The sequence below is a fragment of the Myzus persicae genome, unplaced genomic scaffold (genome assembly GCF_001856785.1).
Source record: "Myzus persicae strain clone G006 unplaced genomic scaffold, MPER_G0061.0, whole genome shotgun sequence".
NCBI classification, from domain to species: domain Eukaryota; kingdom Metazoa; phylum Arthropoda; class Insecta; order Hemiptera; family Aphididae; genus Myzus; species Myzus persicae.
The window spans coordinates 1-27,622 of record NW_019100902.1 but is presented as its reverse complement, the minus strand read 5'-3'; the positions used below and the strand labels follow the sequence as shown (position 1 = coordinate 27,622).

General features: G+C 28.0%; 4 protein-coding genes and 1 pseudogene across 4 annotated transcripts; 3 read left to right on the top strand and 2 right to left on the bottom strand.

Annotated features, from left to right (window-relative positions):
- The first annotated feature begins 446 nt into the window (after positions 1 to 446).
- On the top strand, positions 447 to 6,491 carry LOC111026702. The gene is made up of 6 exons (XM_022304831.1): positions 447 to 1,173; positions 1,730 to 1,781; positions 4,687 to 4,786; positions 6,002 to 6,121; positions 6,185 to 6,343; positions 6,429 to 6,491. Exons 1-6 carry the CDS (start codon positions 447 to 449, stop codon positions 6,489 to 6,491), a joined length of 1,221 nt encoding a protein of 406 aa, XP_022160523.1.
- Positions 6,492 to 10,447: 3,956 nt separating this feature from the next.
- LOC111026681 lies at positions 10,448 to 11,191 on the top strand (annotated as a pseudogene).
- A 2,445-nt stretch (positions 11,192 to 13,636) lies between these two features.
- Positions 13,637 to 16,088, top strand: LOC111026683 (proteasome subunit beta type-3-like). Its single transcript, XM_022304808.1, has 5 exons — positions 13,637 to 13,764; positions 14,403 to 14,519; positions 14,594 to 14,769; positions 15,544 to 15,816; positions 15,910 to 16,088. Exons 1-5 carry the CDS (start codon positions 13,762 to 13,764, stop codon positions 15,956 to 15,958), a joined length of 618 nt encoding a protein of 205 aa, XP_022160500.1. The 5' UTR covers positions 13,637 to 13,761; the 3' UTR covers positions 15,959 to 16,088.
- Positions 16,070 to 19,174, bottom strand: LOC111026682 (probable ATP-dependent RNA helicase DDX23). Its single transcript, XM_022304807.1, is given in 10 exon segments — positions 16,070 to 16,365; positions 16,462 to 16,636; positions 16,722 to 16,982; positions 17,048 to 17,287; positions 17,357 to 17,515; positions 17,596 to 17,715; positions 17,774 to 17,907; positions 17,993 to 18,549; positions 18,614 to 18,777; positions 18,856 to 19,174. Coding segments are annotated over 10 exon segments (2,160 nt in total). The 5' UTR covers positions 18,979 to 19,174; the 3' UTR covers positions 16,070 to 16,138.
- Positions 19,175 to 21,242: 2,068 nt separating this feature from the next.
- Positions 21,243 to 22,873, bottom strand: LOC111026697 (F-actin-capping protein subunit beta). The gene is made up of 4 exons (XM_022304825.1): positions 22,698 to 22,873; positions 22,344 to 22,555; positions 22,097 to 22,269; positions 21,243 to 21,756 (listed from the first exon to the last, which is right to left on the bottom strand). The coding sequence occupies exons 1-4, from the start codon at positions 22,698 to 22,700 to the stop codon at positions 21,287 to 21,289; spliced, it is 858 nt and encodes a 285-aa protein (XP_022160517.1). The 5' UTR covers positions 22,701 to 22,873; the 3' UTR covers positions 21,243 to 21,286.
- Between the last annotated feature and the right edge of the window lie 4,749 nt (positions 22,874 to 27,622).

Below are 27,622 nucleotides of genomic sequence, written 5' to 3'. Positions count from 1 at the left end.
CAGTGTATATAATATAAATACTGTACTTGAGCATATCAGGCGTTAATTTAATAAAAATAAAATGACATATAATATAGTATATATGTTATGTTTTTTTAAAAATTAGTTCAACTACAACCAACATACTATGTATATACCACGCAGTTTATGATAAAATATCCTTAGACATAATGAATAAGAAAAAGTTTCCGATCACAAACGTTTTTTGTACGCATATGTAATGATTTAGGTATTATTGAATTCAAATAAAACACTATATATACTACAATGGCCTAATCAATGATACGAGGTATATCCAAAATCTACAACTAAATTTGACGTCCCCGAATTATTGTCATAAACCTTTCACAATAATCGTTTATATTGTACCAACAATGTATACATAATTATTTTTCACACTATAATCATTATTGTTTACAGATTGCATACGAATTAAATCCCGTGTAATGGACAAGTTGAGAGTCGAAGAATTTTCCATTAACTTAGAACTAATGAAACGTTTCCGGTTCTATCACATATTTAATCCAAACGTTACAACGATTTTCAACTTTAACGCTTACCGATTATTACTGTTTCTTTGCGGATCAATTATGATTATGATTATCGTTTACAGCACGTTGGGTTTTTTTGTCGAAATGGACGATACACTGAGTTATATAGATTTCTTTGTAGTCATATTTGTTATGATCGTTTTATTTTTATGCTATTGGAGGATTTGCATTTTTTTGTACAACGCAGACGCCATTCATGACTTGTTCAGCATTTCGCGGATTGATTTTTTGAACAGTAAACATTGTTGTAAAAATGTAAACGTACTTTACGACAATCGCGACAAATCGATTAAAATCTCCAATTACTTTTTCTTACTCTCGACGACAGTGATGTCGCAATGGATTATTTTTCCTCTCGTGGTCATCGCATTCACAAAGCCCGAAGACGAAAATACCCGATTCCAAAACATCTTGAACTTACGTTATCCTGTATCAACTCACACTTTCAATCAATATTATTACATATTTTATTTGATTGAAGTAGCGGTAGCAGTATTTACTATGTACGTAATGATCATGCCAGACATACTTTTAATGTCTTTCTGTTGGGTTATAATGGCTCAACAGGAAGTCCTCATTCGGGCTTTCAAAAACATTGGATACGAAGAAAACTCCCAAATAGGTAAAATTTTTTTTTTTGGAACATAGTAATATGTTTATTGAAAAGAAGAGTATAACGAAATATTCAAGGGCATCCTCATGGGAGCAAGTAGGGAAAGCTTGCCCCTCTCTTGGCTTTTTTTGGGCCAATTATCATAATCGTTATGTAATATAAAATATCACAAATTTGTTTTCTTAAAATTTTTTTTACTTTAAAATTTATCATTTTATGATAAAGCTGCCAGTTTGTTTTGAAAATTACCTTGAATTACACTGATTTCTTTTTCATATTTGATTTATGCTATTGGCGGATAGGCTTTTTGTCTTCAGCTCGATTATCACTAAACAAAATAATGAATTTATTACTGATTTGTATTAACCTGATTCAGTAAAAAAAATATATATACCTATGTCAACTATTCTATATTACTATATTTACTATATTAGATAAACGATAAACACTGACCAATATTGTAAACTATTAAATTATAGCATTATACTATATAATAATTAGAAATTGATGCTTATAAAAAAAAACTATATTTTGTAATACGTATAATTATTAATTATTATTGCAGTGTATTATGAAGATTTTAAATCAATTCTAGGTGATCAATTGCAACTTAATCTGTAAGTATTAGTATAACGTTATAAATATTGGCTGTTATCGATTATTGACAATAATTAGGTATTTAATATTTTAATTAAAATTGTACATCTTGTGACTGCAGATATATAAATAGGGTTCTGAATTTGAAATATTTCAAAATTGAAAATTTCACTCTCCTTGAAATATTTCAATAAAATATTGAAAAATATTTTTTCTTCTTTAAAACGTGTTCGATTATAGATGATTATAAATAAAATGATATATTGATTATACACAGAAAATATTGATAATGAATAATTTATCACTTATAATTTATATCAACCATGGTAAGCGAACTACACAGATATATAAAAACCTATCTAGATAGACTTAGAAATGATTTTGAAGCCCACAAAATGGCCGAAATTCTCTTATCTAAGAGGTAAATGTTTACATTTTCAAAAGAGTTAAAGAATAAACTTAGTAAAATATAAATATTATTGATTAATTATTTCATGCTTGTATATTTTATTTATAGTGCTGAAAAATATTCCTGACAATATTTTATGAAAAACATGTAAATATACCAAATATTATAAATTCTCTGTTTATATAATATTATAAATTATAACCATATGATCGCCGTTAGGGACTGGGGAGAGTATCTCGTTTAGGTGGTACAATGTACGAATATATGATTATTAAATAAATTTAGACTTTCATTTCTCAACATTAATTTCTTATATGGACGGGCTGTTACTTGTTTCTTATTTTGTCAAATTCTCCTGGTGTATTTAAAAATAGGCCTAAAAATAAATATCAAAATCTAAACCCCATTATTTTCAATTATTTCAATCAATATTTTTATTTTTCATTGAAATGAAATATTTCATGACATTTTAAAACCCTATACATAAACATAATATTAGGTATGTTTAAATATCTATTCTGTGCTTTAAATATAATATGATATAATATATATATTATATTTAATACAATCTTCTGTGATATAACTAACAAAGTAGATAAGTCCAAATTATGAAATTTATGGAGGAAAAAAAATGTAAAAATATTATAGAAAAATAAAATTATATTTAGAATGATTTAGGTAAACATAATGACATGATATCGTCAACTTATTCTTAGTTTCTTTTAGTGTTCGGAACGTTCACTAAAAAAATGAATTCGTTCAAGTTCAGTCCTTAAAAAAAGAATTAGTAAGGGTTCTATCATTGGATGGTCTCCCTTATCATGTCATTCTGTCATTATATATATTGTTTTGTTGTACATATTATCTCATTTACTTATTGTGTTTTTGTTAATACAGATTGTAAATTTTCAAAAAAAAAAAAAAAAAAAAAAAAAAAAAAAAAAAAAAGAATTCGTTCGTATTGTTTTTTGCAATGAATGCTTTCCAAAGGTCGTTCATTTAATTTAATTTTTTATTTTTAAAATAGGAAGTATAATAAGAAAATATTATTTTAGGTTTTTTTTTTCACATCTTTTGTGCTTATTTTAACATTTATTCTTACTTATACTGACTTAATACTATGTTAATTATCTTACATTTTCTTTTGTATTTATTTGCTTTAACATTTATTTTTTTACTTGTATAAACTTAAATTATGTTAGTCATTTTAAATTCTTTTTTTTTTTATTGATTGACATTTATTTTCTTATTTATCTAACTTAACATCTAGGTTGTTTTTTACATCTTTTTGAATTTATTAGCTTTGACATTTGTTTTTTTTTTTACATGAACCTAACTAATGTTAGTTGATTTTATTTTAATATTTGGTTTTGTATATATTTTACTTATATATGCTTGAATTTAAGTTTATTTTATTTTATTATTTCTAAGTTCACATATGTTGTATTGTGTTTTGATTTTTTTTTTTGATTTGGAAATTATGTATTTATATTATACATCTTATTAATTTTTAATTCATTCACTTAAAATTTGTATTCTCATTGTTTTTCTAGATTTTATTTTTATTTTATTTTTATTTATTTATTTTTTTTTTTTTAGTTTTAGTTTTAGTGTTGGTATTTTCCTTTATTAATTCTAAAAACGAATAGTATTATTATTAGTATATTATCAATCAGTCGCATACCACTGATGATTAAAAATAGAAAAATACAAACTTTACATAGTTAAATACATTGGTTTTAAATAAAAATTCAGTAAAATACTACAATATAATTATAATTTATTTATTAATATAAATTTATTAGTGCTTAAAAATTAAGGTATGAATTAAATAACAAATTTTCCATGAGAAACGTGGATTTGAAGATTTGATATCAGCGATGAAATATCTGGTTCAGTGTTACTTAAGGCTTTCCGTGTACCAACATGTAGTCCTCTGCGTACCACAGTTTGACTAGTTTGAGAACCGCTGATCTAGATATATTTATAACGATCTCAACATTTCTTCAAAATCTGCTTTACTTACTTGTTATTTCTGATTCAGTTGTCAATAATGCCAAAAAAAAACACCTTTATTCTTAGTTCATAGTTGATCTTAAATACTTCTGTAGTTTTATATATTGTTTTCTGATTAATCGACGAAAACAACATACATTTTTGAGCTGTAATAATTGCTTTTAAAGCTTATAATAATAACTAAATAAATGTATTTTTTTTCTATATAGTTAAGACACAATAATAATACGTCAATATAAATTTATCACCCCTTAAATGATTTCGGTTTTCTATTGACACGCGATTCGAATAATACATATTTCATAGTTGACACTTATAAATATTAAATAGTTTTTAAGAATTTGAAATAATAGCATCTAACCTAACCGAACATGATTAATCTATGAAACACGAAATATAATTTTTATGTTGACTAAAACAATACCTAGTAATTGGACATCGGAAAATTATATCGAATTAATCGAAAATACCTATTAACATTTAAAATATAATTTTTTCAGGAAAATAAAATTATTTTATTCAGTTGTGCGGTCTATTATATTAACATACGTTGCTATTATATCAACAACTTTCATAATGGTGACATATGTGTTAATTCTGGTAGGTATATATATTGTACTTTAACTTTTACTATAATATGTTACCGTAGTCTAAGACTAAATTTACAAATTATTAAGAATTTTTATTTGTACTACTTAAAAGAATGTAATGTCTTGTGACAATACAATATACAAACTTTCGTTTTTCAAATGAAAACCCTTCTTCCATTTTCTACTGTAAATGTTTAATGAATAATTTTTTGAGCATTTTGATATACCTAATTAAAAACTCAAACAACCAGTTTCTCAGTTATTGAGGATCATTAAAAATGGTTTTAAGAAAATGAAGCGCAGATGTAATTTTACATTTAGTATTTAATACACTTTAAGCATGTTTGCAAATTATAGATGTTAATAGATTAATATAAATTAGTTAAAGAAAAAATATCCGCTTTATAATATTTACATTAGAAAATGAGAGTTTTAATTTCAAAAATTAAATTCTGTTTGCACTCTCTTAAGTAGTAAAAGTGACATCACTTGTTATTTCTAAAAAAATATTAATCTGATAATGATACGAAAATGTAAGATATCAAATTCTAATATTTATCTTTATCCATATTAGTCAAACTAGTATTTATCAACATTTTATTTTTAATTAACAATAGATGTTCATTTAATCTAAATTCTGAATTTCCATTTTCATAAACTTCAGCTAAATAATTTTTTTGATATATCGATGTATAAATTAAGTTGGATATTAAATTAATAGTTTGTTTTATAGTTTTATTATTATTTATTAGGCATTATTAAAGATTAAATATTCAACTTAAATTATGTGAAATAATGTGACAAGTCTTGAAGTTATTTTCACTCCTGCGTTACTATCTAAATGCAAATGATTACTACAAGTCACTATTTTATAAATATTTCTAAGTAGAAATATTCATGAAAAAATTGTGCTTCGAATTTTTAAGTTTTTAATATATTAATCACATACATAAAAATGTATAAGTTAATAGTGGTTAAATAACAAATATATGATAAGTGTCAAAATATAATAACTTTAAGTTAAAATCTTAAAAAAACAACAACAACAACAACAAATCAGCTATACCTAAGAGTTAATAATATAAGGAAATAAAAAATGTTTAATTGTTAAGTTAGTACATTTATAAATAACGAGTATAGGTCCTAATTTAAAAGACTCTCCTTGTACAGTTGTACAGTATATACATTTAATCATTAATTTTAACATGATTGAACTTTGTAAAAGGTTTGCTTGTCAAAGGAATCACATCCTGTTCTTAACATTATCAAGCTCGGATCATCAGCAATCTACATGTGCTTACTCTTATTTTTATATTGTTATTTATTCGACAGTATGAATATTAAAGTAAATCATTAATACTCATTAGGTCCAGACTTGATTTGATAATAATTAAAAAAATGTTTGCAGAGGCAATCCATTAACTCTGGCATATACTCTTGTGATTGGACAAAAATGGATGTATCATTTAAAAAGTTATTATTATTAACGATGCAGATGAATAATGCTAATAATTTAGTGATAAAAGCTTCGCCGACAAAAATCGTCGACTTACAGTTATTCGCCAACGTACTAAATTAGTTTTTTTATATAGCCGATTATAAAATATGTTTCTTGAACTTGAACACAAAGACTAAATTAAATTCTGTTTCAGATCATAACAATGTCTTATAATATTGTTTCCGTCATGCTGAAAGCAGTGGAAACCACGAGTTAAAAAAAGTCAAAGTACTTTAATGTACGATATCTATAATATCTTAACTATTCAGCGCATAATAGTTTATCGTATGACGTATATAGATTATATTTAAGAAATTATACTCAAATGACATTTGTTTTACTTACTATCAACAAATAACAATTAGAATCATTATTTTTTTTTATACATAAATAATAATATTACAAAGCATTATCATTATATTTGTATGTTTAAATTATTATTTAAAATTTAAAATTTAAATTTTTACAACATTTAAGGATTGTACTGTAATAGTGTAATAATTCAATAACAATTTTTTTTGCATAAATATGTCTTTTGGTCACTAATACGTCGTAACTCGTAAGTTGTAAGATGCTTTTTCATTACACTCGTCACTTATTTCTTTCATTACTATGTGATGGTCACATCATTTACCACATGTCCCATTTTTTCAAAGAGAAATTTTATAAAATTATGTGTTTAGCTTAAAAATATAATACTGTTATTCATATTCAAAAAGAAAATGCAGTAATTTCATTTTAAATATAACATACAAATTATTACGGTAATATACGAATTTAATACAGTACAACTTACTCATTTAAATTATAGAATCTATATAGTATTATAGTTAAGTGTATTATACGCAACTCGTATAATAGACTAGGTATATAATCGTATAGAGTATAGAAAATAGTCAATAGTTCTAACTACTGCAGTACAACCTATCTCACAATTAGTTTTCAAGCCGGGTTCACGCGATAATTATATAAAACATGATAGTTTATAAATCATGATTTTTAATAATTTATAGGTAATTCAGTAATTATATATATTATCATAGAAGTAAAAAGACCTTTGAATTTGGAAGACTTGGTAAGTATCATCTAAAATTATTTGTTCATACTCTAATATAATATTATTATCACTAATACCATTCAATAGAAAGCAATATCAGAAATCTAATTTATTATCTATATCTGTATGCCTGCATTGTGTTTGGGGTAGAAAATGTCCTGATTTTCGACATAAGCATCTTTCTTGTTGGATGAGTAAATCTAATTGCTACATTCAATTTAATATTTTCCAGTAAACTAAGAAAGCGCTGTGAAAAACAAAAAAAAATCAATTTTATATTTTTAGTGTAACTCATCCCTAATCACTGATCGACACTTGAAATTTTTACTAAATATTTAAATTTGGATTTTCCCCACATGGTATTATTTTTGAAATAGAAAAAAATTATTAAAAATTTTATTTTAAGTATCAATAATTTTTAATCCATAACAATTTGCTTTTTAATATGCTTAAATTATTAGACCTTACCGATATTACTATGTATATTGTATGTACTTATTTATAAAATATAATCATACTACAATACGATGATAACTATTAAAATACACATATTTTTATACATTTTAGCTTCGCCTTTAAAATTTTAACTACTCGTATTTAAAGTAGTACCGAAATAACATCATTGTTTTTATAAATATTAACCGAAGCTATGTATTTGTAAACTAAAAATTGGTTAATATATTAAATGAGATGCTGAATATATTTGGTTTTATTTGTAAGTTTCACATTATTATAATAAAATATATTTGGCAACTCAAGTAAACGGTCAACATTACGACATTCATAATTATTAAACTAAAAATGTCACTAATAAATAATATTGATAATAATTTATTAGCTTGTCATATAATAATATTCTATATAGGGTTCAAGGGTTGTATATAAAATGTATAACTGGGTTATTCTAAGACACGTGAAAATTAAATGAAGTATAAACACCTTAAATGTGCTAAAAGGATGTGACCGAATTTAATACCTATAATATTACGTATTCGGCTAAATTATATAGGATGTAATGTTATTTAATTATACTGAAAAGAACCTAATAATCATGAATATTAAACAAACAGTTCTATTTGTACGATATTATTGTATATAATATGTGACGTTTTTACTCCACATCGATACATTTCGATGATATATTCTTCAATTCATGTGTAGTGACTAGTGGTGAGTGTTATGTTCAATTTTTAAAGTATAATTAAGCGTTCCAACTTCCAACGTACATTCTTTACAACGTAGATAAGGTACATATTACAAATATGAAATACTAATTTTATATTCTATGCGTTTTGTGTGTTTTCCAGAAGATTTATTCTCAATTTACAATTATTATTTTAATATATTATAAAGTTGTCCTTATGTGTTTTGTGTTAGTGGTATATGTCCATTAATTTTAGATTCTAGGAGGAACGATGACACGACCTGTGTTTATTTTAGATCAAACTATACTGTATAATAAAATACGAAAAAAAACAATTAAACCATCCTTGGTGAGCTCTCCTAAGGATATAATATTAGGTACTAGCATGTGTTGTCCGTTTGTTAAATTACATAGCGTACCTCACTTTAAGTTCAAGAAATCCATTTAGTTCTATTTTATTTTTAATGAATTCGTAAATTATAAAATTTGAAAGTGAGTTATGAGTATAATATTATCTTAAAAATTTAATACCTAGTACTACGTAGACATTTTTTAATACTTCAATTTTGAATTTAGTTATAAGCATTTTTAAAATTAAAATTAAATCCTAATTTCATAAAATTTTGTGACAGGATTAACACATGTTGACTTCCTGAAATAATATAATACACAGCTCGAAACCTACTACACAGCAGTGATAGTTTCATGGCTTTTATAGTTTTATATGTTAAAAACCAAGCTCATTTATACAAAAAGTCATTTAAGTTATTGTTATGCAAAGATACTATTCCACAGAAATAGTCTGTAATAATTGTCTTACATTAGAGACTTATATAAGACCTATCTATAAAATAAAAGTAAGCATGCATATTATATTATATATCTGAAGCGTACCTATCAATGTTGTATCCATTTTTTTGTTATTGCATAATAATACGGAAGTTGAGAAATATTAATATGTTTACGATTAATCAGAAAATATTACTGATAAATGATAATCACGAACAGATTATAAATTATTTTTTTATATTACCTACCATATTTTTTATATAAAAAAAATCCATATAGGTATATAAGTATTTTACTAAAAAATAATAATTTAAGTAGAGGTGAATCATAATATAATATCTATTATATGCATGTTAGTATATCTCTTTTCAATAATATTCATCTATGAATCTAAACTGTACGCTTATGATGCACAGAATTAAAGATTATGTTTCATAATTCATAAACATGCAGTTAAATATCTATATAAAGCATACTTATATTTATTATTTTGTGCATATTTCAACATCTTACAGTTTTAATGCATATTATTTTACAATTATAAGGTAATTTTTTGCATATTGCACTATTTTGTAACTTAAGAAAAAACATTAAGTTTTATGAACATATTTCGTTTGTACTTAATGTAAATCCAAGCTCTAATTATGGTCATATCAGTTCTCTGAATCGACTTTTTGGTAAAGGTAAAACTTTGATAGATCAGTGTATATAATATATTATACCGTTATGATAATTTATCAAGTATATAATATATATACTGTAATTGAGCATATCAGGCGTTAATTTAATAAAAATAAAATGACATATAATATAGTATATATGTTATGTTTTTTTAAAAATTAGTTCAACTACAACCAACATACTATGTATATACCACGCAGTTTATGATAAAATATCCTTAGACATAATGAATAAGAAAAAGTTTCCGATCACAAACGTTTTTTGTACGCATATGTAATGATTTAGGTATTATTGAATTCAAATAAAACACTATATATACTACAATGGCCTAATCAATGATACGAGGTATATCCAAAATCTACAACTAAATTTGACGTCCCCGAATTATTGTCATAAACCTTTCACAATAATCGTTTATATTGTACCAACAATGTATACATAATTATTTTTCACACTATAATCATTATTGTTTACAGATTGCATACGAATTAAATCCCGTGTAATGGACAAGTTGAGAGTCGAAGAATTTTCCATTAACTTAGAACTAATGAAACGTTCCCGGTTCTATCACATATTTAATCCAAACGTTACAACGATTTTCAACTTTAACGCTTACCGATTATTACTGTTTCTTTGCGGATCAATTATGATCAATTATGATTATCGTTTACAGCACGTTGGGTTTTTTTGTCGAAATGGACGATACGCTGAGTTACACAGATTTCTTTGTAGTCATATTTGTTATGATCGTTTAATTTTTTGCTATTGGAGGATTTGCGTTTTTTTGTACAATGCAGACCCCATTCATGACTTGTTCAGCATTTCGCGAATTGATTTTTTGAACAGTAAACATTGTTGTAAAAATGTAAACGTACTTTACGACAATCGCGACAAATCGATTAAAATCTCCAATTACTTTTTCTTACTCTCGACGACAGTGATGTCGCAATGGATTATTTTTCCTCTCGTGGTCATCGCATTCACAAAGCCCGAAGACGAAAATACCCGATTCCAAAACATCTTGAACTTACGTTATCCTGTATCAACTCACACTTTCAATCAATATTATTACATATTTTATTTGATTGAAGTAGCGGTAGCAGTATTTACTATGTACGTAATGATCATGCCAGACATACTTTTAATGTCTTTCTGTTGGGTTATAATGGCTCAACAGGAAGTCCTCATTCGGGCGTTCAAAAACATTGGGTTTAATACAGTACAACTTATAAGTATACTTATTTAAATTATAGAATCTATATAGTAATTTAGTCTATATAGTATAATAGTATTATAGACTAGGTATAAATTGTATAATCGTATAGAGTATAGAATAAATAGTCAATAGTTCTAACTACTGCATTACAACCTATGTCACAATTACAACCTAAGTACCTAACTAATTATAGTTTTCAAGCCGGCTTCACGCGATGATTATATAAAACGTGATAGTTTATAAATCATGAGTTTTAATAATTTATAGGTAAGTAAGTAATTATATATAATATCATAGAAGTAAAAAGACGTTTGAATTTGGGAGACTGAAATTATTTGTTCATACGCTAATATAATATTATTTATCACTAATACGAATGTAACATTCAATAGAAAGCAGTATCCAAAATCCATTTTATTATCTATATCTGTATGCCCAGAGACGTATTTACGATTTCGGAGCCCTAGGTGCAAAAATGTATTGTCGCCCTTACCCCCCCCCCTAAAAAATTGTTTAAGCTCTCCTTAATTAATTTTTTTTTACTTGTCATTAAAAACGATAAACAAAAATACATATATTTTCTCTTATTGATATAGTATAAAATATAGTACCTAATTAATAAACATAAAATAAATTATACCATAAGCTTTATAGATATTATTTTTTTTTTTTGTATTTACGTAGTCATAATATGGCCATATGTGTTTAATAATGTAACCTCTAGCTCGGCGCCCCTTGAAGGGGCTTATAATTTGGCACCCGGGGCGATTGCCCCCCTCCCCCCTCTCCCCCTAAATACGCCCAGTGTATGCCTGCATTGTGTTGCAGAAATTTAGAATGCAGATTATGGTGTCGCTTGACGCTTAATCGTTTCTATATTATTGTATAATAATATTATGCTATGGAAATACAGAATAATTATTCTGTAGTATACTAATATAACTAACCTAACCTAACTATATGGCTTAAAAATAAAAATAAATTTTGAAAATAAATATTATTATATTATGTACGTACCTAATTTGGTATGTATTTTCTATAAATTACTGACGTATATTTAGAATATAATAAAATTGCTTCGATTTTCTTCGACGGCATTTTTTCTGATAGGAAAATGAATCTAGATTGATACGTCAGGTAAAACGAACAAAGCATGTAAAAAAACTGAGATTTGTACCCAAAACAAGTTTTTGAAAAAATCAATTTTGTGTTTTGGTGTAATTAAAAAAAATGACCTTATACTGTATGTATATTGTATACCTACGTGCATTTTTCATCGAATGTTTAAAATGTATTTTCTATTGTATTTTCTAGTACAATTTTGACTCTTTTTGATCTATATTTAAAGGGACCTATAAGAAAATTGTAGAACGATTTATTGTCTATACTCTATACCTATCATGTATTACGTATATTATATCAAACCAATTATAATTATTGTCATTTATTATCAAATCTTCCGTATTTGCAAGAGACGTGTTAGCTAATAGCTATTATGCTACAAGTCGAATGACGAAAAGCTACTTTTTCATGCCAAATATTAGGTGGGTGATGAATGATGATACATGAAAAGGAAATCCAAGCGCCGTCGTCCACAATTATTGCCAACTGCAGAGTCGAAAATCCTGACCGAATCCAATGTGGCGGAGGATGCCGGTCGTTTGTGCGGGCTTGCAAAATACTCGTGGTTACTGCGAAACCCCCTCTAGTTTTATTTAAGACATTTAAGTCCCCCTAATTTTTTTAATATATTCACTCTTAAATCCATAATCAATGCCTAATTAAAAAATGTTCAAATTTAAAAAAAAATCTAGCCAACTTGATAGTCAGCGTACAACACAGGTATATAAATATAGAATAATGTTTATTGTATATATGATATATCTATGGTGTACAATGATGTCTAATAAGTAAAAAGTCATAATTTGTATCAATTTATAGAATATATAATCATTATTCAATTGTTGATATTAATATTAGTAACTATTAGTATTTAAATTGGAATGGCTTGCTAAAACTAATTCAACAAAATGGGTTTCTTGTACAGAAAGTATCTGATCGGGATCTATATTGGTTGCAAAAAACTGTCTTACACGGACAAAATTGAATTTTGATTTAGAAGAAATAAAATTAGTACCTAGTAGATTAAAAAGTATATCCAAATGTACAAACTTTTTTATTTTTGTCTCTCACAGGGTATACGTACCGGTTTCTTTGAGTGCATGAGAAAGATAAAAAAATTGGTTACGCACAATGGGAGTCAACTGAAATATTTTTCAGTGAACAATGGTACCTGTTTTGAATTTTCAACTATTTTGATTTTTGATCGCTTATTCGCTTCTATTGCTTCTAATTTCTATAATATAATAATAAATGTTCCATAGTTCTGTAGAGGTTTGGCGTTGATGTTATAAACGATTCCCTGGAGGTTTGTGTATGAGTTATGTTCGAGTTTATCTACTAATGTATACACTAGTGATAAATAATAATTGATAATGAATTGACACTTTTTAGTGTTTTTAAAAAAGTCTTAACTGTTGTTTGGACTCTCGTTTTCTAAACTTTTCAATTGCAGAGTTTCATAAGCTACTTCTTTCAAAATGGTAAAGTATTGATTGATAATGTATTTTGATAAACATAAACTAATGGATATATTCACATTGCGTGTTTCGATACAATAGGAAATCTGTTTAAATTGGTTAAGCATTTTAATATTCAATGTTTTAATACATTATAATTTATTACTCTCATTGTTGCAATGATAAAGTTACAAACATTAATAATAACTCCCTAAATACTTCTTAAGTTGTTAGGTATGTTTAAATAGATACCTAGTTATTAAAATAGTGATGTTTGAAAATAGGTAACATAAATTACCTAAATTGTATTCTAAAATGTTACCTAATACTATTTAAAATATTTTGTCTACCTATATATATTAAGTATATCGATATAATAATATGACCTTTATCATAGGCTATAAATTCTTAAAAAAATCATACAGAGGTAAGTGGGCGTGTGCAAAGATCAGTATATAATTAATTAAGTATTTAAATCTTAATTGAATTTATTTTACTCTTCTTTTAATAAAAGTTAGTTTAGTCTTTATGACATTTGTTTTGTTTTAAAGAAGCTCAGGATCTTGTGAAAATACAACTCTTTTATACTATTTTATTCATTATATATGGTTTTTATAAGCATATTATAAATTGTATAACTGTTTTGCATATTATACTTATAGAGTATCATGGACTATAATGGTGGTGCGTTAATTGGTATGAAAGGCAAAGACTGTGTTGCCATTGCAACTGATAAGCGATTTGGCATACAAGCTCAAACAGTGTCTCTTGATTTCACGGTATGTTTTATTTTATTTCTTTATTATTATTGTTTATATCACCTATATTTAATTGTTTTAGTTTTGAATTATAGAAAGTCTTTCAAATAAATCCTCACACATATATGGGATTTCCTGGTTTAGCTACAGATATATTTACCGTGTACGAGAAAATCATGTTCAGGAAAAGGTTATACGAGTTAAAAGAGAATCGGAAAATATCTCCTAAAGCATTAGCATCCCTAGTCTCCAATTTGTTGTATGAAAACAGGTAAATTATTTTTAAATTACACAAATTAATAGCAAGCTTAGAAAAATATACAAAAGAAATATTGTTAAAAATAAATTAACTATTCAAAACAGAAGTTTAATCGCCTAGATTTTTTACTCATCTCATTAATGACTTCATCAAAAGTAATATCTAATATCTAATAAGTTGAAGTCATCAAAAAAAAGTCAATGGAGGCTGATATAACCCCTAACCCCCACCCCCATTGGGCACGCCACTGGTTCTTCTTGAACCCCTTGCAGATCATCCAAACATGACAAAACCTATGCATTTTTAAACGAATAAAAATTTTAATTTTATTTGTAGTGGTTGGGTGTTACTTTAAAATGGTTGATAATCATTATTTTCAATTATGTTTATAAAAGTATTTGCATTGATTCCCATCAAAAAATTATGCCCAACTTTTATCTGTCAACAACACATCATAATGTGAAATTATATCTAGTCAGGGTCTTATGCTTTATATTTAAGTATTTTTTATTATTTATTTGTATATACACTGACTTATAAAAGCTTTCAATTTGTTGCTATTACATAAATGCATAATAATATATAATAACCTTTTTTTTAAATCTCATAGACTTGATAAACCTATTATAATTGTTTCTATTCAGCTCTTTCAACATATAATATTTATGTGATTATTTGATTTTTGTATAATATTAAATCTTCTTAAATTTTTATTTATAATGTAAAGTAACTCTTACTTAATTAATGCTGTTTACATTTTCTAGTTTTCATTTTGTTTTGTAACAGATTTTCACCATTCTTTGTCGAACCAATGATTGTTGCTTTGGATGAAGTGACATTGGAACCATATATGTGCGACATGGATTTAATAGGCTGTGTAAATAAGTCTGATAACTTTGTGGTGGGAGGTACTAGTTCAAGTCAATTGTACGGTCTTTGTGAAGCTCTTTGGGAGCCTGATATGGAAGAGGATCAACTATTTGAAACTATATCTCAAGCTTTGGTTAGTGCTTGCAATCGTGACGCTATTTCCGGTTGGGGCGCAAAGGTTTACATTATGTGAGTAAAACTATTTTGCTTAAAAAAGTATAATGATTTTCTTCATTTAAATATCTCGACAGTTAATATAATAAATCATTTTCTGGATTTCAGTAAAAAAGACAAAATAATCGTGCGTGATATCAAAACTCGAATGGATTAGATGTTGGACATTGTAATTTCAATTTGTGTACATTCTTGTTTGTAACTAATCCAAAAAATTTTATTCTTACAAAAAGTCATAAATGGGATGAAAAATAAATTTTTCATAAAATAAAATAATTTGTTTATTATTTGAGTTACTATATTTAAGTATTAAAATATTTTTAAAATTATATTAAAATCAAGCAAATATTTTCTCTTCTCGTCTCTTTTTGGGCATCATTACAGTGCCGGGCTTATGTTGTGCTTCTGGATGATTTGCCAACTCTGGAGGACAAGTTGATACTGGACTAGCTTGTATGACTAGTTTGAGATCATAAAACAATGGTGAATCATCTTTTGTCAAAAACGAAATTGCTACTCCAGTCTTTCCAGCACGACCCGTACGTCCAATACGATGAGTATAATCTAGAGGATAAACAATGTAAAATCCAATAATTAGAATAATAGTTGTATTTTTGATTGGCCTTTTCAAAAAGTGTATTAGAAGACCAATTAAATTACCTTCAATGGATTTAGCCATGTCATAATTGATGACCATAGACACATCTTTGATATCAATACCACGACCAACCACGTCAGTTGCAACCAAAATATCTTTTTGGCCACCTTTGAGACTTGCCAGAGCAAACTCTCTCTGTTCTTGTCCTTTACCACCATGAAGTGTACATGCGTTATACTTAAACATAATTAATATATTATATTAATTCATTTCTGAACCATAGTACTCAAACATAACATTTATAACTAAACATTATATTTACCCCGAGTTTCTCCAGACCCTTAGCCAACACATCGGCACCTTTTTTTTGGTTGACAAATATAATAATTGGTGGATCAACTTTACGACTGAGAATTTCAACAAGTCTTTTACGCTTATCATTTTCACTCATCATGTGGACTATTTGTTCTGTACGTTCTACAGGTTTACCAATGGATCCAATGTAAACGACAGCAGGACGACGTAAATATGTTCTGGCCAAACGTTCTACAGCTGGAGGCATAGTAGCGGTAAACATCACAGTCTAACAAAATCAAAACAATTTATTATAAGTCATCAATGTTTTTCATCAATTAAACTTCATTTTACTTGTCTATATTTTTTTTTTGAATAATAATTTGCTAATAATTTGGATTCGTCTTCAGCATCCTCGTTATCTGGCTTCAAATTCGTCACGGGCATGTACTCCAAAATCTTTTGCACATCTGGTTCAAAACCCATATCTATCATCCTGTCTGCTTCATCCAACACTATATATGTACATTGGTTCAAAACTAAATATCTGTTTTCCAGAACATCAATCAAACGACCAGGTGTTGCAATAACAATCTACAGATCAACATATAAATAAGATAAAAAGTAGTAAAATATTAAATTGTATTGTAATATGTTAATTACTTCACATCCTAATCGTAATCTAAATCCTTGTTCTTCTCTAGACAAACCTCCAACAACTACTACAGTTCTAATACCCAATGGCTGTCCAAATTTCAAAGTTTCTTCTTCTATCTGTTGAGCCAACTCGCGGGTTGGTGCTAATATAATTGAATAAGGACCCTAAAACAATAATTTAAAATACAATTTTCTCAATATTCTTGGGATATATTTTAGTAAATTAAAGTAATAAAAATCATTACTTGATCAACATCTTCCATTCTTTCCATTTTAGGTAAAGACTGAATCCATTCAATAAGTGGTATGAGATACGCCAAGGTTTTACCTGAACCAGTTTCAGCGACACCAATAATGTCACGATTCTATAAATAATAGGGAATGTAATAAGCACAAGACAAACTTTAAAATAAAACTATTTACTTGGAAACCAATGGGAATAGCTTGTCGTTGAATAGGTGTAGGCTCCTTGTAACCGACTTTTTCAATAATATCCATGATCTCACTTTTAATCGTAGATTCCTTCCATTTACGAATAGGTTCTGGTATTCTACCACCTTGAATATAAATTTATATATATACTAATCATTACTTTCATTACTTTAGAATGAAATTGAAATCTGGATTCGTTTCCAAAATTACCTTTAATAGTTATATTTTAGTCCTCTCTAAATATTCTCCAATCCCTCTCGGTCATTTCGTCCAATTCTTTCTCTGACCAGTGTCGGTCATCCCATTTCTGTTTATCTTCTTTTCGTTTTACTTTTTTTAGCCTCACCTTTTCTTGCTCTTTTTCGGCTTCAGTCCTACGTTTTTCCATAAGCTCACCATAAAATTTGGATTGATCTTTTTTTTGTGCTTTAATGTCAATACCTGCTACATTACCACGACCAAAAAACTGTACTTGATGACGCTCCTTGTACAGAGCATTATAATCAATTGACGTATCTTCAGACGCGTCCCAGTCAAAAACAAATTTTCTATCGTTTAACCGACGAACACGTCTTTTTTTCTTTGTCAAACCTAAATAACGCTCTCGTATAGCTTCCTGTTCCTTCTCCTTGTCTTTGAACTGTTCCTTGTCTTCGGGCTCTTCTTTTTTATCCCTCTTACGTTCTCGTTCTCGGCGGTCATGTTCTTTATCCCTTTCACGTTCACGATCTCGATCTCGGTCTCGATGGTGATCTCTGTCACGATCTCTGAAAAAAAAATGTGTATGTAATCCAACTATGTCCTATTAAATGACAGCAAATCAGTTAATACCGATCGTCCCTGTGATTGTTACTACCATGCCCGCCGTCTGCTTGGTGCAAGAACTCTAAGCGCTTCTTGCGTTCCTCTTCCTGCTTCTTCTTCACCAGTTCGCCTTCCTCTTGTCTCTTCCGCAGTGCTTCAGCGGCTCGTTGTTCTTTTGTCAAAAACACCGGCTGAAAAAGACGTCGAAAAAAACTTGCATGAGCCACCCCGCAATCAAAGCCAAAAGACCAAATCAAAAGTGCACTTACCTTGCTTCTGGCCAACTCTTCGGCTTTTTTCTTGGCCAAAAGTTCCTCAAGCGAGAGAGGTTCCTTTTTCTCCGACTTTGACACCGGCGTCGGACTAGCCGAAGGATTTTTGCTCTTATCCATTTTTTACAGAACCCGGACAAATCGCAAAAACCAACACTTTCAACTGCACCACAGCCCACCAAGGAATTTTATTTTTTATTTTATATTGAATTTTATGTGAGTTGAAACTGGAGACTTAAGAAAATAAACGTAATACACGCTATCGTTTGGCGTTCAAACGGTACACATAATACAAAATATGCACAGTAAACATTATTGAATGTTTATATTTCTTATCTATTATCAGTCTTGGGCCGCCGCCGAAAAAGATGCACGACGTGTAGATAACCATAACCGTGATATCCAGAACTAAGAATTTTTTTAAAAATTTTTTATTAGAGTTTCGTAGTGTTAACTATTACAATTTTGCAACTACAGGAAAAATCAGTTGTAGTATATTATAGTCTATGATTAACAATTATTTATTAATATAATATCTATTACCACATAACAATATGCTATTATTTAAAGCAGAAACCAATTAATTGTTCTGTGCAAAAAGTCAAAAATTAACAATCCAAGTGAACCTTTAATAAAAATGTAGGTAAAATGTAAAATAATTCAAAGAAATTAATATAATTATCTTACAAATTATTATGCAGAAATCTAATTACTTGGATTCTCGTTTTGAAACATTACAGTAACATTTTATCTATTTATTAAATGTTCACAATTGTACATTGCCTTAAATTAATGGGAATTGAATAACTAATTACCACATATTTTACCGTATTGAAGAATAAACATAGAAGATTTTGGAAAATCTACCATTTAATTATCTATCTGCAAGCTTTGAAAAATTGTATGAAGTAGCCATATAGATTGTTGTCGTTAAAACTTTAAAATTACAATTGTATTCATACATTATCTTTTTGCGAATGGAAATACATTTTTTTTTAGTCACATTATCATTTTAAGACATATACTTGTTAATAGACTTGATAATATATTATTCACTGGGAAAATAGTAATATCGCAGACTGCAGAGCACTTTAGGAATCAAGCAAACAATAATTAAATGCATTAGAAATCAGTAAAAAAAATGAATTAATACTTTTTACAGAAGTTTATTTTGGAATCTCTTGGATAAAACTCAGCTTCCCATGCTGTATAAAATGTTCTATTTTAGTAATTAGTGATTACAATGGCTTAAATAAAATGGTTATTACAAAACTTCAGTATTTATTGAATGGACAGATATCTTCTATTTACCATTTAATTTGGTAACCGGTGACCAATAAACAGTATTTAGATTGTAGATATGTCTATATTTTTAGGCTAAATGTTAGGGTAAAATGTTTGTTATACACTTAAACAGACGAAAAAAATAAGAAATATTCATTAGTGGCCGAGATAAATGTTGTAGCCATCTTGAGTCTACACATATTGATACATGATGATCATGGTAATATTATAAGGAGTTTAATAAAAATTAAATAAATTAACATTTGTTAAACATTTTTAATCATATCAATAAATACAATGTTATTTAATTTGAATAGTAGTATAATTATTAAATAAATGATGATGAGTAACTAAAAATATATAATATATTAATAGGCGGTAGGACTATTATATACTTAAATAAAAATGTAATGAAAAAAATAAAAATAAATAAATATTATACACAAAAATGTTTAAAAAATATTACCTATATATTGAATTCATTATTAATTAACTTTGATAAATATATATTAAATCATACAAATGTTATTATTTTTTTAATCCTATGAAATAATTAAGTTCTATAATTTATTAAGTGTGACTTAAATAATATATTTTGAATGATGTATGTAGAATGCAGACCTACAACATAAATTCAATCAACAGAATATAATATTTGTATAAGATTATGTTAACTTTAGAAGTCGATACTTGATAATATGTAAACACTAAACAATATTTCAGAAACAGTATAATTCGTAAAACTTTATAATTATTTTTAATAACTTGAACATAGTACATTTAGTAGTAACATAAAATTGTGTTCAACTCAATAATTATACAAAAATTATGTCTCAAGCATAATAATAAGCAATTCAAATTTAATAGGGCTGAGTACTTTCAAAAAAATTGGTAGAAACCAAACATTCTATTATTTAAAGAAAAAAAAATAATAAGAAATTACTTTAGGGAACCATAATTTAAATCATTGATAAACGATTTGATAACATCATAACATATTAAATAGGTGAATCAAAAGTAACAAAATGTTAAATGATTAGGCCACATTTGAATTAATTTAAACCCAATACTTTTTTAGTGAAATAAAAGTAAGTCCAGTATGTTCATAAAAAATATTGGAAGATCTATTTTAATACAATTATTACTAATTACTAGTTGGATTAGTGGGATCTTTTGCATCAGACTTGGTATGTCGTTTCTGTAAGGCAGCAGTTAAGTCTTGTCTCAATGCTTCTTTATTTTCATCGTCGGCATTCAATGGCACTACACTTCGTAAGCCATTCATAATGTCACAAGTTTTTCCAAAATATACTTCGTTCAGAGTATTACGCATTTTATTTTCCATATCCTCAACCATACGCCCAATATTAGCTATATGTGGTGATGAATCTGACACCGGACTGTCCATTTCTGTTTGCCTGGTCAAACTGCCTGCCAGGCTCATACTACCCGACACAGCTTTATTAGTTTGCAGCCACAGCATAACTGTTGATGTGAGTTTATAATGTGCGTTACGACCAGTATTTTTTTCTTGGACTTCCACTACATGTATAGAATCCCAAGTACCACGAACCTTCTTCGATCCATCTCCTACCTTTTTGATCAATATAACACCTAATAAAAAATAATTTAAAAAATGTATTTTTAAATATTAATATTTTTATACAAAATTTATAACAATAACAATTTTTACTATCTGGCTAATTTTTTTTAGATTTTAAAATAGAATTTTATACAAAAATTTATTTTGTAAAAGCTTGTAAGATGTAAAAAAATATTTTCAAAAACATTAAAATTGTTTGAATTTAAAGTGTATAATTACAAAAGAATTACCCAATATATGATGAGGTTATTCTTTTATCATTATCAACGTATTATGTAGGCGGTACTCAAAAGTCACTATACAAACTATAAAATCTATAGTATTGTCAAGTTAATAATAAATTTTTATTACCAGCAAAACCTTGGTCTAAATCCCATAGGTAAACAGAAGATACACCACCTTCAAAATACATTTCTCTATATTGATCAAAAGCCATATTAGCGTCTATTTCGAGCTTGCGCAACTTTTCAGTTGGGACAGCACCATCGTCCAGCGGTGGAAAATATGTATTACTCCAGGGTGATCTAAAAAGGTGATTGTAACAGACTGATTATTTATGTCATTAAAAATATATCATTTACATTATCAAACGACTTACCTGTATGAATCCCCATCTCTATTATAATCACAGAGTAAAAAATCTTTGCCAACTTGTTTGTCTCGTATGATTTTTAACGGCTGATCGACAGAAGACAATAGATCTTCGCACAAACTCGGAACTAGGTCGATGAGATCACTCAAGTGCTTTTCAATTTTTTGAGGCGGTAAACGCCGCATAAGATCAAGAGCACAGTCCATTTGGATATCAGACTAATATGGAAAAATAATCGAGTTTCAACATAAAATAATCGTTATAATAGCATGGGAATTATTGTTTAACACGTATAATATTATATTATATGTGTACCAAAATGTGTTCGTTAAAGTAAATAGATGAGACATTCATGCTTACCATTTTTGAGAAGCGATACACACGACAAACAGATAATTTGATAACACAAACGACCAAAACCGATCGCCGAAAGTCAACGAAGTTTATACTTAAAAGTTGTAAGTTATGAATAATAATGAATATTTATAATTTATAATAATTGATAGGTACCAATAAAGTATACATTTTTAATAACACAAATTCTTCGCTTATCACAACTGAGTTTTAGTCATAGACATAATATAATAATATATATAAATGTCTGTGGTTTTTACAGAGGAATTATCACAACCATGGTTCATGATGGTAACCATAATCTAAAGCCGTGATACTACCACAGAACAATATCGATACTACGATAGTACGATAGTACGATACCACTAAAACGAATTCTGCGGAGTTTGTGAAGACCGAGTAAAATCCATGAGTTGTGCCATTGATTTTATAATATACTATAATATATATTATAAAATCAATGGTTGTACCCTCAGGCCACAAGGCTACAGATCATAATCCACATTCGGTTTCCGTCCACGAACTAAAATAAAATGGACTGGATACGAAAGCCTAATCACCGGGTCCCTCAAGGCGTGGACCTAGGGGAAGTGGATGCAAGCGCGAATCTAGAACTTCCACTGCGTCACTTCGTCGAAGACCCAAGGGCCGGTTATACTACAGATTATATTAATATACAAGAACGCTTAAATCCTTTGCTGTGGTTGGTTGGTTAAGTTAGTTTAAATCACCATAATTTGTCTGGGTTTCATGCAGTATAAATAATTCTGCAACTATGTAATGTGAAATAGTTACAGAAAAGTTCATCGACGGCCATATGAATAGATTATTAAATAGATCAAATAAAATGTCAATGATGTACCCTGCTATTTGTTTTCACATCAACTGTCCATTATAATATACATATAACAAGTTAAACACAAATCTGCAGTTAGATTTAAATACATTTACTCAAAAATACATAATAGTAAATAAAAGACAATATTTTAACCTGCCCAGTAATGCTCAATGTTATGATATGATATTGTTTTTCATAATTAATACACTCTAAATTGAATGAGTAACGTTAAATTGTATATTGCTAATATTATGTTCATGTAAGTACCTATATCTTAATTGTATGGTTACACATAAATATATATTAAATAAATGAACTATTTATTTGATGCAGGACCATATAATATTATTATGCATAATCCATAGTGTACCTATGCAGTACAAATATTTTAGTTTTTTACAAGAACAGAAATTGCTACGTATTTGCATTCGATAGCATGATATTTACATCTATTTTGTTTCATATATGCAATATTGCAATAATAATAACGACCAGATCCTACGGAATTCATCGGTTAAACAATGTTTAATGCAGTATTCACTGCTGAATACAAATGGCATAAATGCTCAAATTGATGCACAAGGAATCTTCTGAGTAGGTGTCCCGACGTCCCGTACGTTTAGGCGTTAGACAAAAAACGTAAGTTAGGTAAGAACAAATCAGGGCGGCGGATAATTGTTGTCGTCTCAACCACGGAAGACCTATGCTATAGTATGGCCTCCCATGTGCGTGAAGTTGGCCGAACCACCATGAGCAATTTTTTTGAAAGTTATGTTATCATTTTGCAAATATTTGCAAATAAATTTCCCACAGGGAATAAAAAAAATAAGACGGGGGGGGGGGGGCAACTTCACGCAGCCCCCCAATATGTAGCTAGCGGTTTCAAGATACTACCAAAATTTGCAAATAAATTACCTACAAGGTATGAAAAATATAAGATGGGGGGCAACTTCATGCTACATCCCCTGTTTAACTACGAATTGAAATATGCTGCTAACATTTTGCAAATAGCATCTAACTTATTTATAATTTCGAGTTCAAAATCATACTAATCATAATATAAGTCCCGAACCTTGGTCATAAGGTTCTTTCCCCCATCACTTACCTTTATGTGAGAGCTTTAGTTAGGTACCTACACGGCTGTGTATACATTACATTATTTATTACACTATAGTGTAGTAGTATAAGTATTAAGTATATCACACAATGTTTTAGCAAATACTGCACACTATTATAGAATAATATTGTTTGATAACATTTTAATGCCTAGCCTAGAGAGAATATTTTATATTCACGATTAAAGTATCCATTTTTTTATCACTTCTGTAAATTTCAAAGCCTAATTTTGAATTTTTTTCATGTCTCGACANTCTAGAGTTTTATATTAAGTTAAAGTTTAACCGTTAAGACTAAAAACAATATTGTGAGATGCCGGACAAAAAAATGGACTCGCGACAGTAGTGTATCTAAATGGCTTATACGCAGAGTTCCGTGTTCTGAATTGTACAGATTTAAACACTCCAAATAATATTATGTTTCGGAATTTGAAATAAAAAAAAGTATCGTGTCATCCAAAGAATTCAAAAACTCGAAAACTGATAACAACATATTATATTATAATATCTATCATCTATGGCAAAAGCCGATCGTCGTCACTCGTCGGAGACGATTCACAATTCTAATAATTTCATTGAACAAAAGAGAAATGTGTAAGGCAACAATGAACATTTACTCACATATTTCATTCTACTCAAGTAATTGTTATAAAAATCTCGATTTTTCAGTTCAGATTTAGTTGAAGAAAGAAGAGTTCCTCGATATGGCGTCTACACTCAAAATATGGCCTTGCAGCTATATATTACCTGAAAAGTCGAAGTATACGTAGGTTTGATTACCTATTCTTTTGGGGCTTACATATTTTACTTTTAAGTCTCTAAATTAAAATTTATTGCCACAGACAATTTGCTACTCGGGTGAAGTAGGGGCATATTTTTTATTCCCGATCTCTCAACACAAAAAAATACTCTAGCACAAACGACGATGGCATATCCAGGTCACAGAATAATAACATATTTATACAATTAAATAGAGGTAAAGAGTGTTGTACATACTAGTCATACTACAGCAGTACAGTACACGGGAGTTCTTATGTCCCGCAAAATTCAACAATTTTTATTTTTAGTTTATATAAATGTTGAGTAATATACGAATATCAGTATGCCGTCTGCTTGTGGTCGAACCGCGAATTAAAGTGACGCCGTCGTACATCAAAATATCAAATTATTTTATAAAGCTGGGAAAGTCGCTCTGCTGATTATTGAATATCTATCGGAAATTAAACAAGGAAATTTTACATTTTAAATATTCTCGAATAGCTTAAAATATACCTAACCAATGCACTCAAAATGAAATATGAATACATAAAATATTAATTATTAATTCCGTGCTCGACAGTATTCAGAGAAAAGAACTTGGAATTTTACAAACTATAGTTGGTATAGTCGGTATACGGTAAATGTGATGCATTGGGCACTGAATACCTTTATGTTAAATCTAAAAAGTAGCAATCACATTTATTTACAATAAGATTTTTATTTAATAACTCATAAAAAAATATGCTTGTGCTTCGAATATTTAAACACCACCTTAATTAATTATTAAATTAAAAATTAAAATAATAGGTACTTTATATATTGTTTTAATTTAAATTTTAAAATTATAAACTATTTTGGTTATTGTTATACCTCATTTCATTATCTTAATCATCAAATCTCAAACACGGACCTCCTTGATCCTTGATGTACAATTTTGTAATATACTATATATCTATAGTTTTATTATATTGACGTAGTATAAATTATAATGCAATCCTTGGCGATTGTGAAGTAGCTGCAAAGACGCAATCGATCTAAAATTTCAGTTAGCAAAGCTGCAGACATAAACAAGAAACACGAAGTGATCCGTACGGTTTTTTTTTCATAATAAATCTCAATATTTTCAGACTTGAGTTCAGTCGTATATCTGATTTATTCCGCAGTGTACACACAATATCAGGAATTCCGCCGAAGCCCGAAAGCGTCGTAAAGTAATTAATTTTGGTTTCATACTTTTTTGGTGCTTAAATTTATTTTTTAAATAAAAATTTAATTTCATGAAAAATATGCTACCCCTATGTACCTACACACATATTTTATTTCTCAGAGCAAATGCATAAAATACGAGAGATCAAATAATATATACAAACGCCGCTCGTCGTCGTCGTTTTTCTGCTCCCTAATCGTAGGGTAATTTTATAACTATAACCTATTTTTAAGTACTTGAAATAGACATTCATTATACGGTTTAATTTAGAAATACCCGTTATAAGTGATTACTCATAAGTCACAATTTTAATTTATAACTATTAATTTTTTTTAAATCCAAAGTTAGCAGTTACAGGACACTATTAATTTAGTGTTATATATATTTCATTATTCTATTATAATATATTAATATTATACTATATTATAGTTGTATCCAAAAAACAAAAATGTTCACAGAGTGGTAAACTCACTATCCTAAAAAGTAATCACTCTGTACGAGTGATTATGAAAAATATACTTTTATACTAGTATAGGTATCTTTATATAATATAATAAATAGTAATGAAACAAATAGACACAGGCGTTCAAATATTCTAAAATTTTGTAGTTATTCAAACCTGGGTGTATACGAGTTAAAAAATTAAAGTTATGTAAATTTTAACTTTTTAACTTCTTTTAGATTCCGAGCGGAGCGATGAATGTATTGATTTTACAATTTATTTTTTTATTTTTTTTGTTTCTGTCATCACGTTAATTTGGGAGAGTAAAAGTGCTTAGATTTTCTTCAACAAGCATTTTTTTTGTTAGAATTGTGAATAGTATTGGTACTTCGAGGGGTCAAAAGTAAAAAATTCTCAATAGTTTTCAAAAGCGGCAGGAAAAACAAACAAAAAAAATTAAGGAAAAAAAGCGAATTTTTACGGAAACCCGGTTTTCGGCAAAATCGATTTTGGTTTTTGATGTAACTATCCAAACCTAACCTAATCGTACGCGACCATCCCCCCCTCCCC

Bases quoted from the DNA above. Each gene is read 5' to 3' on its own strand.
- LOC111026702 (XM_022304831.1), top strand. From the start codon at position 447: ATGGACAAGTTGAGAGTCGAAGAATTTTCCATTAACTTAGAACTAATG. The intron at 1,782-4,686 runs GTAAGTATTAGT...TAATTTTTTCAG, and splicing joins GATCAATTGCAACTTAATCT to GAAAATAAAATTATTTTATT. The intron at 6,122-6,184 runs GTAAATCATTAA...AAATGTTTGCAG, and splicing joins TCGACAGTATGAATATTAAA to AGGCAATCCATTAACTCTGG.
- LOC111026683 (XM_022304808.1), top strand. The intron at 14,520-14,593 runs GTATGTTTTATT...TTTGAATTATAG, and splicing joins CAGTGTCTCTTGATTTCACG to AAAGTCTTTCAAATAAATCC. The intron at 14,770-15,543 runs GTAAATTATTTT...GTTTTGTAACAG, and splicing joins AATTTGTTGTATGAAAACAG to ATTTTCACCATTCTTTGTCG.
- LOC111026697 (XM_022304825.1), bottom strand. The intron at 22,270-22,343 runs GTAAGTCGTTTG...TCACCTTTTTAG, and splicing joins AGAGATGGGGATTCATACAG to ATCACCCTGGAGTAATACAT. The intron at 21,757-22,096 runs GTAATAAAAATT...ATTTTTTATTAG, and splicing joins TTTAGACCAAGGTTTTGCTG to GTGTTATATTGATCAAAAAG.